Below are 15,809 nucleotides of genomic sequence, written 5' to 3' on the forward strand. Positions count from 1 at the left end.
ACCAATCACTATAGATGGCTGTGGCTGACTTGCCTGAAGCCCAGAAATCTGCCCTGGAGAGCCCGATATCATACAACACCGACAATGTGTCCTTCCATCCCTTCTCGCCTCCTCTCCCCCGTGGACCCAAGGCGGGGGCACAGAGGGACCAGCATTGCAGTGATCCGGCCCCCCTGCTCGCTTCCTCCCCCCGCGCGTTCACCTTTGTGGGTCCACAGGGGGAGAGGGAAGCAGAGGGACCAGGAAAGGCCTGAAAGGCGCGCTTCCCGGCACCCGCTCCAACTGTGGTGTGGGGGGGAGGGGAGCCGAGAAGCGGCATCCCTTACCAGGCAAGAAGACACTAGCATCACCAGCCGGAAGCAACAACGCAGCCTGAACGTGCGATCCAAATGCAGGAAAGCGCACGTCCAGACTGCATTCATTTCATGTGGCCACGCCCCCACCACGTCACACTGACTGTGCATGTGCATGGGGGGGCCAGTGGCTTGCCATGCACAGTTAAGAGTTAACTGAGGCAAAAAAGATTTCTCTTGGAAACTGCAGTGGTCCCGTTTTTTTGTAGTTGGTCTTCATAGCTGGTAGGCAGGAATGCACAATCTGACACAGAAGAAATTCTGCATTTTACAATTTAAGATAGTGTTAGTTTGTGATAAATTAATTATAATATGTGTTCATTTGAACAGTAACACTTAAGCTCCCTTCTCCAAAGGAGTGTCTTGACAGCCACTTTCAAGAGTTGGTCATACATTGGCAAAAACGAAAACCCGACCCAACCTCCACTGCTCCCTTCAAATTCCTCTCACGTGACTTGCCCGCCTGAAGCTACAACTTGCCCAGTCAGATCCCCCTCCCCGTTCAGTTACTACACGCTCACTTCGGTGCGTCGACTCCGGCCACAACACAGCCTTCCCACCATGATTCTCTTTCTGTCTCCGCAGTCGTCCGTGCACCCTCCTTCCTCCCTAATTCCCTGTCTCTCCGTGCGTCCACGATTGTAAACAGAGACACAAGACGTCTCAAAATGTCCGGGCTTTCGCGCTCCTCCTCCGGATGATCGACAGCCAATCAAGCACAGCTCAGCTCCAGCCCTAGACCAACGACGATTCACTCAGTCACGGCGCGCTAGTGTCCTTTCTTACGCGGGTTTGAAAATGTTTGTAGGCGACGTCCTTCCGAGACTCAACAGAAATATAGCATGAAGGGTGAAAGGCATTTTAGAAAGTGTCGGTAGACTCTTAAACTAACACACTATGCTGTCGGGTCTTATAGGGACTTTAAATGTGTAATTGCTAATAAAAGCAACGTAAGGGCCTCCCTTTACGAAACTAATTTCCTGATTCCAGGAAGCATCAGGTGAGTGCATGCAAATGATGCCATCCAGCTTTTGTAGTGAATGTTGTATGCATTTCTTTTACCATCCATTAACTTAGATCGTTCTCACCCCGTTGTTATATTGGTAAGAGGAGCCCTTTTGTAACCTCTGGAAATGCACGTTGAAGTGAGAGGCTGCAGCTGAAGCTGTAATTCGTTATATTGTAATTATCACATGTAGAAATTAAACATTGTAAGTACGTGACTTTCTAAACATCGGGTTTTGAAATTTCAAAGGGCAGCCTGTTGTTGTTGTTATCTTAGACACAGTAACTGCTGCTCCGAAGATCTTTTCGGTACAGTTCAGGTTCTGCAATGCTCGCAGACGCAGTAACTGCTCTGCAGCCACAGGACTCTGCTCTGGTGAAAGTGACTACATGTGTAAATAATACCGGCGCCAGCTAATGATTTCCGATATAGTACGTCGTATCTGTTACATTTGACAGAATAATCTGCCCATGGGTTTATAACTACTGACACAATACCTGCTCTGCACAGTACGTACTCTGGGGCTAACGATTCCAGTCACAGTGTCTGCTCTGCAGCTAATGGTATTTAACTTGATACCAGATCTCGGGTTAATGACTTCAGAAACACTAAAAACCTCATACACCCTTTCCTACTCATATGTCCTTTCCCATTCCTAATTCGCCTCTGACACCTCGAACCACACTCTCTGAAATGAACGTACATCTTAAATAAGTGATCAGTAGGGATAAACCATCGTGCCACGATTTTCAAAACGTGCATGGTGCAAATGATGAGCTGCGCATCCATTTCATTTGCACAAAAAGATGGTGAACAGTGCACAAAGGACCTTTACATGTGTGCATCATAGTTGTGCACATTGAGGTGCGCTTTTCCCACCAAATGCACAACTGTGCAAGGCAGAGGGTGGAAAGGGGGTTCTGTGCATTTTCAAGTAAATCCGGATTTTCAAAAGAGGTGCACTTTTCAAAGCACAGGGAAAAACATTTCCCTGTGCCTATTTGGAACAGGTGCATGGGGATATAAAATGTATGGGTCACTTTATGATCCTCTCATGCAATGAGTGAGTGAATGCTGCGTGTGAATAAGCAAGTGAATTTTGAGTCAGATAAAAGTGTTTTATTGGCATTTTCAACATTAAGAAAACACAACGTACATTTTTAGTATGATACCCTACTAGACCTCTCTGCAGCCGACACCATAGACCACTCCTCACCAAGAGATTAAATACTCTAGGTATCGGGGCTATGGTTCTGAACTGGATAGCCTCCTTCCTTTCCAATGGATCTCAAATAGTGCCCATACCTCCTTTCTGCTCAGCTCCCCTACCAGTCGCCCGTGGAGGGCAGCAAGACGCCCTTATCCCCTCTTATGTAACCTCTACATCTGCCCGCACTCATTCAATCTCATGGTTTATCATGCTGCAATTACGCCGACACCCAACTCGTCTTTGAAATTCCTAACAAACAGCCTTTCCTCTACCCCTCCTGATCTCCCAACTTGCCTCTCTGAGATTTAACGCTGGATAATGGCCAATCATCTCTTAGTCAATCCAGGCAAAACCAAGACCATATGTGAGAAGACTTCCCTCATCCCACCCCCTGGCTGCTCTCCTTTTCCGACCTCCAACACAGTAAACATTCTCGAATACTATATGTACACGGACTTGACCATGAACACTGTGGTAAAAAAGCTGTTTCCTCCACTTAAGCATCCTTTGCTGCCTCTTCCCTTTCCTGACCTTCCCACACAGTCACAGCGATCGCTGCAATAGTCCTTTCACTACTATACTATGCCAATGAACTTTACCTAGGGGCCCCCGCCTCACAGCTGAGAAAACTCCAGTGAGTACAAAACACTGCCGAGAGACTCCTCCTAGCCCTAGACCCCAGAGAACACATCCACTCTGCACTTCATGTCCTACAGTAGCTTCCGATCGGGCGGTGATCTTCCTTCAAAGCGATGTGCTTCACCCATCAAGCTTTTACAACAAAGAACCTGAGTACCTGCAGCAGAAATGTACCCGCTACAGGCCTATAGAAACCTCATATCGGGCTCAGCACTCCTTGTCATCCCAGTGACCAACTCCATTTGTATGGAGGGGTTTCCTACTTCTCAGTTCAAGCACCCACAATCTGAAATTCCCTCCCAGTATCCATCCGTTGCATAGAGGACCGCCTCGCCTTCAGCAAGGCACTAAAAACCTGGGGTTTCCCCACTGCACCCTTGCATACATAATCTGGATCCCTTGCCCAACACGTCTTCCTACTTTGGGGAATGGCACACCCATGTGATGCAGTTAGGTGGTGCATCGCAGAGGATAGTGTCTGGTCTCTTTCGCGAGGTCTGGATACTCCCATCAGGCCGACAATAACACGGACTTCGAGCTGGATCCTCCTGGGCGAGGAGATTAGGGGGAGTTACTAAGCAGTATCATCTGCACACATGAAACCAACATAGTAGCTACTACTCAACACATAGGCAGTAATGACAAATGGAAATACAATGTTGGCTATCCATGCATGTTGCACCCTAGATTTGTGCATGTAACTGCATGTCGTCTGCTTGTATACCATAGAGGTAGGCTGTCGTGCACAGTATGCACGTAACTGGAGGGACTGCTCAAAGTGGGTGGTAGGACTTGGGAGCTGTAGAGATTGGAAACAAAGGGGTGGCGTCCTGCCACATATATTTTCATTCAGTAATACTTTACTTTTCTGATTACTGTGAGACTTTTCTCATTTCACATATTGCGTATCCTAGAGACTGTGAAATTGTGCTATTTACAGTGCAGAGATACAAGAGAATGATGCAAAAAACACAGGTGACTCTTAGCTTGTTTGTTCAGCTAATATCACAAAATAAAGAAAAAATGGGGATGGATTACCCGTGATATTACGGTAGTTTTTTAGAACAACACTTTTCTAGCAGTTTAGTGTACATGTAAAAGTGGGAGTCTATGTAAAGTAGAGTAAAGCCACAATACAGAGCTCTCATGACATGAACTTGGAGGTGCCAAAAGACTTGTACATAAAGTTAGAGTGGTAACAGTAAGCATGTACAGTAGGGCACAGACAGTTTCACATTTGTAGTAGGTTCGTTAACATTACTTCTTTACAAACATCATCCTAATACTGGTTTCAAATGGTATATTGGATGTCTTTCAAAGAGGAGAAAACCAAGTCTTTGGTCTACGTCAAGATGTTTATCAGATGTTTTATGGAGGGACGGGCTTGCTGGCCTGGATGTAACGGGGGTCCCAGGACGTTTCGGCGTCAAAAAGCCTTCTTCAAGGGTTTAGACCCAGTCTCCCTGAAAGGGTTGGCATGGAGGAGGTGGGAGTGGTTGGTCACCCTCCGTAAGTAATGGCGTGGGTCACAGTATACTGGGTACCGTTAGGCCTGGAACATGTGTCTGTTCCTGTGCTGGGGGTATTGAAGGGCCCGGCAACTCGAGGCTGGAGGAGGCGGGGAACCCCCGGTGTGGATCCCAACGGGGGCAGCCGTCTGTTGCTGCAGTCAAAAAATGCAGAATGTGCGGTTGTATTCTTTAGAATTTTGGCTGTTGTCAGCGGCGGGCTGATCGGGTAGGGTCGAGCGCGAACGAAGCAGCGTCAGGATCCCGTTACAAAAACGTCCTGGGACCCCCGTTACATCCAGGCCAGCAAGCCCGTCCCTCCATAAAACATCTGATAAACATCTTGACGTAGACCAAAGACTTGGTTTTCTCCTCTTTGAAAGACATCCAATATACCATTTGAAACCAGTATTAGGATGATGTTTGTAAAGAAGTAATGTTAACGAACCTACTACAAATGTGAAACTGTCTGTGCCCTACTGTACATGCTTACTGTTACCACTCTAACTTTATGTACACGTCTTTTGGCACCTCCAAGTTCATGTCATGAGAGCTCTGTATTGTGGCTTTACTCTACTTTACATAGACTCCCACTTTTACATGTACACTAAACTGCTAGAAAAGTGTTGTTCTAAAAAACTACCGTAATATCACGGGTAATCATCCCCATTTTTTCTTTATTTTGTGATATTAGCTGAATAAACAAGCTAAGAGTCACCTGTGTTTTTTGCATCATTCTCTTGTATCTCTGCACTGTAAATAGCACAATTTCACAGTCTCTAGGATACGCAATATGTGAAATGAGAAAAGTCTCACAGTAATCAGAAAAGTAAAGTATTACTGAATGAAAATATACGTGGCAGGACGCCACCCCTTTGTTTCCAATGTGCACAGTATGCACAGCAAAGCCCACAACCGCAATCGTCTGTTTTAGGGACTAAAAGGGTTCTTACTTAGCACTCGCCCCTCACTCGTGCTGCAACCCATAGAATACAGCCGAGTCCCATGTCGAATTCAGCCCAATTGTCACATAGCCTCTGACATAGCAATCCTCCCCATCTCATTGCAATTTACGCTGCATGACTAAAACTACTGGAGTCCCACAACAAAAAAAATCTGTCCACCTGCCACATAGACTCTGACACAGAACTCTTCCTCATTCCTATGCAGCATACACTGCTGCTTGATATCTAGCCATTTTCTGTCGATCTCCGATTTGGCAATAAATGCATGTACACATTGCGCAGGCCTATTAATTAAAGGAAGTGGTACAGACTACAGTCTTCCTAATGGTGTTCATCCACTGCAGTGCTTCGAGGCCATACCACTAGGCCCTACACAAATGTTGCCTAACATAGGCAAGGTCTATCATGTCTACCTACAGTTGATAATTACCATGCCTGCCGCAGCACCACACTGAGTTCTTCATCTCCAGCCATGACTTTCCCATAACATTTTGGACTTTTTGATTTATGAAACTTCTTCATTACACAGTACATGATGGGGAAAGTATATAGTATACGGGGCACTGCTCTGTGCAGCACTGACTGCAGCCAACTGCACAGAGCCTTGCACTGAATACTGTTTTCAGAGCCTTTTTATCATATCTGTTTGTGTGTCCTTTCATGCAGCTAACCTTTACATTTTAAAGACGCTCATCTCACTAAATTCTTTAGAGGTGCACACACATGTTGTATTGTTGCTAATTTTCTGTCTTTCACAAATATCTTCTGTTGACATTAAAATTATTAGTGCAAAATTGCTTATCAAATAGGCTAGTTTGCTAATCAAGAAACATTTAATTAGCACTCTGCTAATCAATTTTTGAAAACTAATGTATGCATTGCTTTATCAGCTTAACTACATGTACATTAAGAAATTATTGCTTTTAACACTAGAGAGTGGCCCAACTGCCATTATTTTGATTGGCCATCTACAGAGCAGTCACGAGTAGCACACCAGTGTACTTGGTTGCTATGCTCCACATATCTGGCGGTGCACGCTCTTCGCACAGCAAATTGACCAACCGGCTTGCACCACAACTCACCCGCGAAGAGGATCTGCAAACCATCCTTCTCTTGTCATACAACCACCCTTTGGAACTCGATCCATCTGCTCAGAATGCCTCCACAATTCTCCAATTTCGCAAATCTCTCAAAACGTGGCCTTTTCAACAACACCCGATCAAAGGCTAATTCAAATGAATGCACAGACAGTAACTTGCAGTACTGTAAAAGATGCCAGCCTACACGCTGGTTACTCAAACCCTTTACAGCACTCTGTTGCTGTCAAGCTAAGTCTGCACTTTAAACAATAAAAAAAAATGGTCTTACATTTATTGTCAAATTTCCCTTGGCTTACAACTTTTATGGGTGTCTTTTTCCTTTTCTATCGTTATTATGTGAACGTGCCACTATATTATTTTATTTTTTCACTTTCAGGCAGAAAACATATTATGGCTGACTCTTTAACTGAAAACTTCTTTGGAAGGCTAAGACATTTAGCCACAACGCTAGAAAAAGAGACGAAGCAGTTGGAACATACATTTCACCAAGAAAGCTCAGGTGAGTCATTTCAGATGTTGGATATATTGGATGGGTGCTGACAATTTCTTTTGTAAACATTTTAATTTATTAAAATGTGCACTGTATAGTAAAAGGTGATGTACTGCAAGTCTGAATGCCCCCAACATGTGTAAAGAAGTTTGCCTAAAAAAGCAGAAGGTATTCGCCTCACATCTGTGGCTTGTATTTAATATTTCCTTTTCCCCTCTCTCATTTTTGTGTCCCTGTTCTTCTACTCCTGTTTTATCTTTCTGCTACCGCCTGTCTTTGTTTTTCTCTGTCCATCTCCGCATATCTCTCTCGCGCATTCTCATTTTTAGTTTTTGGCTCCTTGGTGTTGCAAGGTGACATTTCGTGTAGCCAAAAACTAATCCTATTTAAAAGTAGAGGGGAAGAAGGCATTCTTGGATGGATATATCCACGCCAGTGATTTGGCCCCGTGCACACCCTCTCCACAGTCATGCAGTGCAGGCATTCATGAACAATGTCCTAACAGGACATTAACTTGCACTCGCTCGTTTTTCTTATCAGTCAGTATGCAAAGATCTAAGTTGGATTCTAGCAGCACAACTCTGTAACAGCCTACGCTAAGATATTTGAGATAATTTTTCCCATCTATAATTATATCGGTCCCCAAACTCGAGTATATTGGTGGGAGATTTGTATAATATGGAAATTTGATTTGCATAATTTATTGACAAAGCCTGTTTGGTCTATGTCAAGCAGCCCGGAAGTAGAAGAGCCAAACGGTTTGTAAAGATCTTGGAATAAACTTGGGCGTGGTAGTTTAGAATTGCAATTGGATGATGGGAAGTGTGTTGTGGAGGGTAATTTATCAGGGTTGATATTCAGAGATTGTGATGGGTGCCATCGTGGAGGTTGCCGAATCTGTGAATTTTTTGGTCCAAATATTGAGCTTGTCTCATTCCCTTACTTGCAAAGCCCTTTTTTAGGGCTGTAAATTATATTCTGAGAATGTAGTGTTTTCAGCTTGTAAGCCAGTGTTTTATTTGCTTTGTTGCAATGGGTGAAGTAAAATAGCTGCTTTTTTACCAGTGTATATGCTACCAAGTCTGAATCTAATATCACCAGTTTGGGCATAGCCGCCATCAGCTGCTTATACGTCTTTTGTGACTAACTTTCCGGACTGCACTTGCAATTGTAATCTTTTCGCTGGCGGCAAGTCATGGAAGTGGACTGTGACTTCTTATTTTTTTGTTTTTGGTTTTTTTTTCCGTACCACTGCTATACTTAAAACCTTACCAAGTACAGGTTTAAAAGCTTCCCAAAATGTAGGTGGGGACAGGGATTTGATAATCGCAGTTCTCCAGAAAAAAATAAAAAAAAATATGAGAGGGCTAAGGGGTCATTTAATCGCTATTGACCTGAAATAATTAAATGTGTAATCTCCTTCTGGGAAACGTTTATGGTGCCATATGTAAATATGAAATGGACTCTTCAAGAATTTTAGGCAGGGCCCAGTGTGAGTGAGTTGGCTTAGATGAGCCTACAGACTGATCTAGTAGACTATTAAAATCTGCACCCTCTGCCATCACAAAAGGCCTCTGCCCTGGAGTGACGTCGCCTGTTGATATGGTAAAACCAGATGATCATTGGGGCTATATATTGAAACCAGGATTTACTCCTTGTGAGGATCACTGGTGAAGATCTTTGTTTCAGCCATCTGATCTCTCAACAGCAAAATTGCTACTCCACGTTCATCTCTGCTGATGAAGCAAACGACTGATGTGATCCCCATCAGAAAGACGCAGTATTCTTCTCTCCTAATTGAAAAATACCCTATAATTCCTAAGTTCCTGATGGCATGTTGTCATTATACAAATCCCTTAAGTTGCAAAACCCTGCAATCCCTTCCTTCCAGACATTCTAGACAGAATACCATTTTCACCTCATATGTACATAAAACGCACAACACCTCCTGTCTGATGGCTTTGTGCTAACCAAACATTCCAACCAAAATCGCCTCAAAAGTCCTTTTAATCTTATGGACTCCAGCTCCCATAAAACCTCAAATACTGGGATGGGTAGGAGTAGGAAAGAGTTAATATGGATCAGAAGAAACACTAAACTGAATACACAGATTAGTTGTTATGAGGAGGCCCAACTATGCGGGGCATTTAAAATGGTGTCTGCATTTACCAAAGTGAGAGAAGCCGAGTGGAGGCCCAAGCCACGGCAGAAGGCAGAGACACGAGAACTGATCATGATGGTGGGAAAAAGTGGAGGTGATGGGCCATGGAGGAAGTGGAAGGCACTGGAAGAGGACTGATGCAGAACCGGCAGCAGCGAACAAGCTACCGGCAGCGCGATAGAGTATTGGAGCAGCAGGCGAGGGCAGAACCAGCGCAAGAGCTGAGAGGCGGTCTGCATAGCGGAGGACGCCATCCTGCGGTGAAAGCTTCACTGCAGCAACATGTGACGGGTTGGAAGCAGTGCCAGACATCGGTGAGTCTACAGAGAGATGTTGGGGGCTCTGGGGCATTCGGCCCGGCATGTGAAGCCTTAAGAACTGATTTGGAATATAGAGTAAGTAGAAAAAAAAGACGGAATTTTCCCAAGTCCTCATGTGTGAGATGTCAGTATGGGGTAGGCTGGAGAAAGTATTGCCAGTTAATGTTAATGAAGGAATTAAAAGACAAAACTTGAACAAATATCCATATACAAGATATCAATATAGGGAAAGTTGGAGCAAGTGTTGCCAAAAGCAGATGAATACTATTGAAGAAGTGAGAAGGTCAAACTTAAACAAGTCTCCATATGTTCTATTCTATTTAGTTCTTGTAAAGCGCTAACTCGCCCGCAGGCCTCGGAGCGCTGGCAGACAGTACATAACAAATAAAAACAGTAAGAATATCACGATAAGGATGCTGTTAGATCCCTGGTTCAATATATGGGTCGAATGGGTGAGTTAGACGCCTCCTCCATCAAAAAGGCTGGTTTTGATGGACTTTCTAAATTGGGCGTAAGATGGCAGCTGCCTAAAGGAGCGAGGAAGGTTGTTCCAATACTTTGGACCCCACGCATTGAAACTAAGGCCTTCGTACGTTTTTATTCTAAAGCGTGCTTGTTGCAGAAGGTCCTTTTCATTGGAAAGAACAGGGTTCGTCTAAGGGGCAATCTTTTAATGTGACCTTGTAGGTACAGAGGTGCAGTACAAGCAAGACACTTATAGACCAGACAGTGGGCCTTAAACAAGATTCTTTGAGAGACAGGGAGCCAATGAAACTTCCTCTGGGCATTAGTCACATGATCTCTGCGCCCCATACAACAGACAGCCCAAACTGCTCCATTTTGTATATTTTGCAATTTTTGTTTGTTACTGTAGTACCTGCCAGTAATCCATTGCAATAATCGAGCTTTGAATTCATAGTTGCAGTGGCTATTAAAGCTCGATTTGCGTCTGAGAGATAGGGTCTAATCTGCCATAACAGATGGATAGTGTTGGTGCACCTAGAGCTTATGTATGTAACATGTTTATCAAAGTTGAGGTTGCGGTCAAAGACTACTCCTAGGGTCTTGACTTGACTGGAAACCTGGACGGTGACTCCTCAGACTTGACAAGCTCCAAATCGTGGACTTAAGCATATCCATGCTGCCCACAAGCAGGATCTCTGTTTTATTTTGTCATTAAGAGCTAGAAAGTTCTGTCATCCAGGCCTTAATGGCATGAAAGACTCTGGATACCAATAAGGAGTCTGCCTCATAGCAACCTGTAAGTTCCAGGACAATCTGAGTGTTGTCAGCATAATTTGCATAACTAACTCCCATACTATCCAAGAGATCGAAGACAAGTTTGGAATAGATATTATATAGTAATGGGAATACGCTAGAGCCCTGGTGCACTCCACAGTCGAGAACAGCCTCCTCTGACTTAAACTCTCTCTGGGCTACCCTGGCCCTCCTCAAATCCCAGGAAGGTTCTGAACCAATCAACGTTCAGTTTAGAACATCTGCCCACCTCAGTGAGCCTGTCCGCCAACCTTGCATGGTCGACAAGATCGAATGCGGCGGACAGGTCCAACAGCAGCAGCATGGCTACTTTACCTTGATCTACTGTGCTCGATAGCATAGATTTAATGTCTATAAGTGCAGTCTCTGTGCCATGATTTTTTTTTGGGAAACTGGATTGTCTACTAGACGGAATACCTTGCTTCTCAGTGAAAATGTCATATTGAGGGCAGGCAATTTTGCCCATGATCTTCAGAATGAAAGGCACATTAGTTATGGGGCGGTAATTTGAGGGGTCCTGCGGATCTTACCCATCTTGGGGGGGTGATCCAAACTTCTTTGATGCCTTCCGGAACTGCCGCTTTATAGACTGAGCAATTTATAATGGAGGTAACAGGAGTAGCTATGCTTGAAGTATTTTCTGAACAAAGTTGCAGGGTTTATATGACCCTTGCAACTGGGTAGGCTTTAGTTTTTCCACAACAGCAATGTTTCCTCTACTGAAACCTGCCTAAAGGAAAACACCTCATCCTTGTTTATCTCATCAACACTAACGGTCATGAGGGAGTTCAAAAGAATTTCTCGCTATAGTCTCCTGGTGTTGTCTCACCTTAAGTGTGAGACAGTCGTGAATTTTTCAACACCATGGGTCATTCACCTTTAAAGGAGGTTCCTGGGTTTTACCCTTTAATTCTCCTAAGATATTGGAAGAGCTCTCTGGTGTAGGATTTGGCTCCCCAAATACGCTCTTCCAATGTTACTTTTTTGGCTTTAAGTATAGTGTTCTTATAGTATTTAGCTGCCTCCTTGTAGAGGGCCAAAGTATTTTTGTTCGGGGACCTCCGCCACCCTCTTTCAGCGGCTCGTTTGGTACGTCAAGCTGCTAGGACATCAGAAGAAAACCAGTGACTTGTACTTGGTTGAATATCCTTTCTTTCATAACTGGCTTTAAGTCGCGCTAGCTTATCAAAGGCCGGATTAAGACTGTTGCGAAGGTGTGTAGTGTAGGAGTCAAGTGAACTAGTTTCCTTGATTTCTGAGAGTAAGGGTATAAATGTGTGCGCAAATGCCCCATGAGTGACTTTGCTGGTACATCTACGCATGGTCGATTTTAATACGGGCGCAACCTTTCTTTACCATAGGAAATGGTGTGAAAATGGTATGAAATGGTGATCCGACCAGCCGGTGAGATCAACTGGTTTCTGGACAATATCCAATCTAAAATATTCCCCCCATGATGAGTGGTGGTGGTAATACATTGTTTAAAACCCAGGTTTGTCATGAGATTCAACAAAGAATTTTCCTCCAAATCAGTGGCATCATTAGCCCAAAGGAAGAGATCTCCTGACAGTAAAAATGGGGTCGCTGGTTTAACAAGGGGGCCTAGAAAGGCCAGGAGTTTCTCCCGAATGTCAGGCAGGGTGACTGGGGAACGATAAAGAATTATAACAGGGTGGTAGAAGAGTTGAAATAAAGTTGAGTCCCTCACAAGCATTTAGTGTCTGAGTACTTGATATAAAGAAATTGAGAGTATCTTTAAAAATATTTGCAACACCCCCTCCCTTCTGTCCATTGCGAGCCGAATGCAAGGCTCTATAACCCGCGGGAGTAGCAAGCTGAAGGGAATATTGATTGGTCTCACACAGCCATGTCTCAGTGAGGAGCATTATGTCTACCTCAGCTGACGCAGTATAGTCCGTTACCTCAATTGCATGCCCTGCTAGAGAGCATGTATTTAGCAGCACTGTTTTAACTGATGCACTAGCCTGAGGGTAGCTTTTTATTCTTGCTGAGCTAGGAGGTGTAAAAAATAGTAACGTCCCCTATTTCTCTGTCAGCAGGCTCACTCATGTTTGTTCTTAGTCGTAGTACAAGTAGTTCCAGTGCTTGGAAGATCAGTTTTTACCAAGTCTTGCACTTCTGCGTGCAGCCTGAGTTTCCGGTTATGCTCGATACGTTTTATGAGATCGGTACGCAACATTATTCGCTTTTGAACAAAGAGTAATGAAATGTTAATGTGGGGAAAGTTGGGAAAAGTAATCCATTTAGTATTTATTGTGTTATAGCGCCTTTAACCAAAGCTCTTTACAGAGAACAGTTGGCTGTACATTAAAATATGCAATGGAAAACGATGTACAGAATCAGCCAGTAACAAACAGATGACTGAAGTAAATGCGTTTTTAAAGGGGAGCGGAACGAGGAATAGGAAGCAATGGATCAGAGAGAGAGAGAGGAAGAAGGTTCCAGTGAAAAGGATCAAGAAGTTGGAAGGATCGAAAGCGAGATTGTGTGCAGGGGGCACGAGGTACATTATGCCAAAAGTGATCAGCAGAGCGAAGAGGACGAGAGGAAGAATAGAATGTAGGGAGGGGGGCAAAATAGTCATGGGCAAGACCATAAGAGATTTGTAGACAAGACAGAGGAAGTTGTACTTTAGTTGAGAGTGAAAAGAGAGCCATCCAAGTGAGGCAAGAGATGAAGAGATTGAGTCCTGATAGGAGAGAAGACAGAGAGAACAGATGGAAGAATGATAGATTGATTTAAGACGTGCGAGATGTGAGGAAGGAAGACCAAAGAAAAGAACAGAGCAGTAGAAAAGTTGAGAGAGGACTAAAGAAGATACTAGAAGCTTTGTAGCGTGGAAAGTAAGAATAGGGCGAATTTTGCATACATTGTAGAGATGAAATCGACAGGCATGGGAAGTAAGAGAGATTTGGTGAGAGAAGGAAAGATTAGCCTCAAAGTAGAGACCAAGATTGCAGGCAGTGGAGGAGATGGGGAGGAGGAGGAGCCAGGGGTGGAAGAACATTAGCGGGAAAAATTAGAACTTCTGTTTTACCAGCATTCAGACTAAGAAAGTGCGAGGCCATCCAGGATTTGATGGCAGTGAGGCAGGATGAGAGAGTGTGATGGATGTCAGAGGTGAAAGATGAGAAGGAAAGAAAAAGCGGAGTGTCGTCAGCATAGAAGTGGTGTGAGACTCCAAAGGAGGAGATGAAAGGTGGTGTATAAAGAGAAAAGAAAAGGACCAATAACTGAGCCTTGGGGGACCCCGTGGGCAAGAGGAAAGGAAGGAGAGGTGTTTTGGCGCCCCAAGAAACGGCAAAGGTTCGGTTAGATAGATAGGATGAGAACCAGGCAAGAACAGAACCACAGAAACCAAAGAAAGGGAGGGAGTCAAGAAGCAGAGAGTGATCCACTATGTCAAAGGCAGCAGCAGATAGGTTAAGAAGAATGAGGACAGAAGAGTGTTTTGAATAGCGAGCTGTGACAAGAGAGTTAAGAACAGAGGTAAGAGCTGTTTCGGTGGAGTGGCGCTTGGATACCAGATTCAGTGAGAGGAAGAAGAGATAGATTAGAGACGTGTGCTGAAATTTGAGAATAAACAAGGTGCTCAAGGAGCTTAGATAGGAAGGGCAAGAGAGATATAGAGTGGAAGTTAGACACAAGAAGGGGGTTTGCAGTGGATTTCTTCAAGTTAGGAAAGATGATTGCATGTTTGAAGGCAGACGGAAATGTAGAAGTAGCAAGACAGATATTGAAAAAGGAGGCATGGAAAGGTACCAGGAGCGGGTAGATTTTGGGGTGAAGTAAGGTGGGGAGAGGATCACCAGGGGCAGCAGTAGGGTGGCTTTTAGACAGAAGGGCAACATCCGAATCTGAAACTGGTACGAAATTAGAAACGGTGGTGGAGGGAGTTGGAAAAGGAGGAGAGGGATTGTATAAGGGTGAAAGTAGGTTATCCTGATGTAGAGTGCGTACTTTAGAGGAGAAAAGGTTAGCAAGATCAGCTGCTGATAGAGGTGATGCAAAAGAAAGGTCAGGAGTAGGAGGAGAGAGAAGGTGAGACAGTTTGAAAAATGCGATGAGGGTGAGTTAAGTGACTGTGGAGAAGATCCGAAAAGTAAATGCGCTTGGCAGATTTAATGCTGTTGTCGTAGAGAGTGTCATCACGACAGACGCCAGCAATGTGGGTCTAGTCCAGTTGTCGTAGAGAGTGTGGTGGGAGCTGGAGAGCGGTGTTTGTGCTACCACCTTTCAAGGCGGCAGAGAAGGCGACGCATAGAATAAAGATGAGGAGAGAGCCAGGGTTGAGCAGGCTTGCGAGTGGGGCGGAAGGAAGGAGAGAGGGTAGAGTTGGCCAAAGCCAGAAGGAAGAGATGAGGAAAGAGTGGACGTAGCTTCATCCGCTGAGACAGTTGAGAAATAAGTGAGAGGAGGAAGGAAGTTAGTGCAGGTGTCGTAGAAAAGTGAAGAATTGAAATTGCGTAGGTCGCGCCTGGAGAAGGAAGTGGAGGGAGGGGGGAGAATAGAAGGGTAAGTACAGGGGAAAAGAGAGACTGAGAGTAGAGAATAGTCTGACAAATAGTTTGGGAGGGCCAAGACAGGAAAGAGTGAATGTAGAAACAAAGATCAGTTCAAGAGTGGAACCGAAAGTATGAGTGGGTGGAGTATGAAGTGGGGAAAGTAGGGAGGAGTCAAGTATTGAGAGGAAAGGGGATGTCAGATGAGTGGAGGAAAGATGAAGATTAAAGTCTCCAAGCATGACAAGCGGTGTGG

General features: G+C 44.5%; 1 protein-coding gene across 3 annotated transcripts in view; it reads left to right on the forward strand.

Annotated features, from left to right (window-relative positions):
* The first annotated feature begins 835 nt into the window (after positions 1 to 835).
* SKA3 (spindle and kinetochore associated complex subunit 3) overlaps positions 836 to 15,809 on the forward strand; it is a 1,028,231-nt gene continuing 1,013,257 nt past the window's right edge. The window contains exons 1-2 of one of the 3 annotated variants that reach the window (XM_069639377.1): positions 836 to 1,353; positions 7,158 to 7,280. In XM_069639377.1, coding sequence (XP_069495478.1) covers positions 7,172 to 7,280 — 109 coding nt within the window. In that variant the 5' untranslated portion in view covers positions 836 to 1,353; positions 7,158 to 7,171. Of the gene's footprint in view, positions 1,354 to 1,383; positions 1,457 to 7,157; positions 7,281 to 15,809 lie in introns of those variants that run through there. The other 2 variants (XM_069639379.1, XM_069639378.1) reach the window with 2 other exon arrangements.

This window comes from Ambystoma mexicanum, chromosome 7q, assembly GCF_040938575.1.
Source record: "Ambystoma mexicanum isolate Mex_15411 chromosome 7q, UKY_AmexF1_1, whole genome shotgun sequence".
Lineage (NCBI taxonomy): Eukaryota > Metazoa > Chordata > Amphibia > Caudata > Ambystomatidae > Ambystoma > Ambystoma mexicanum.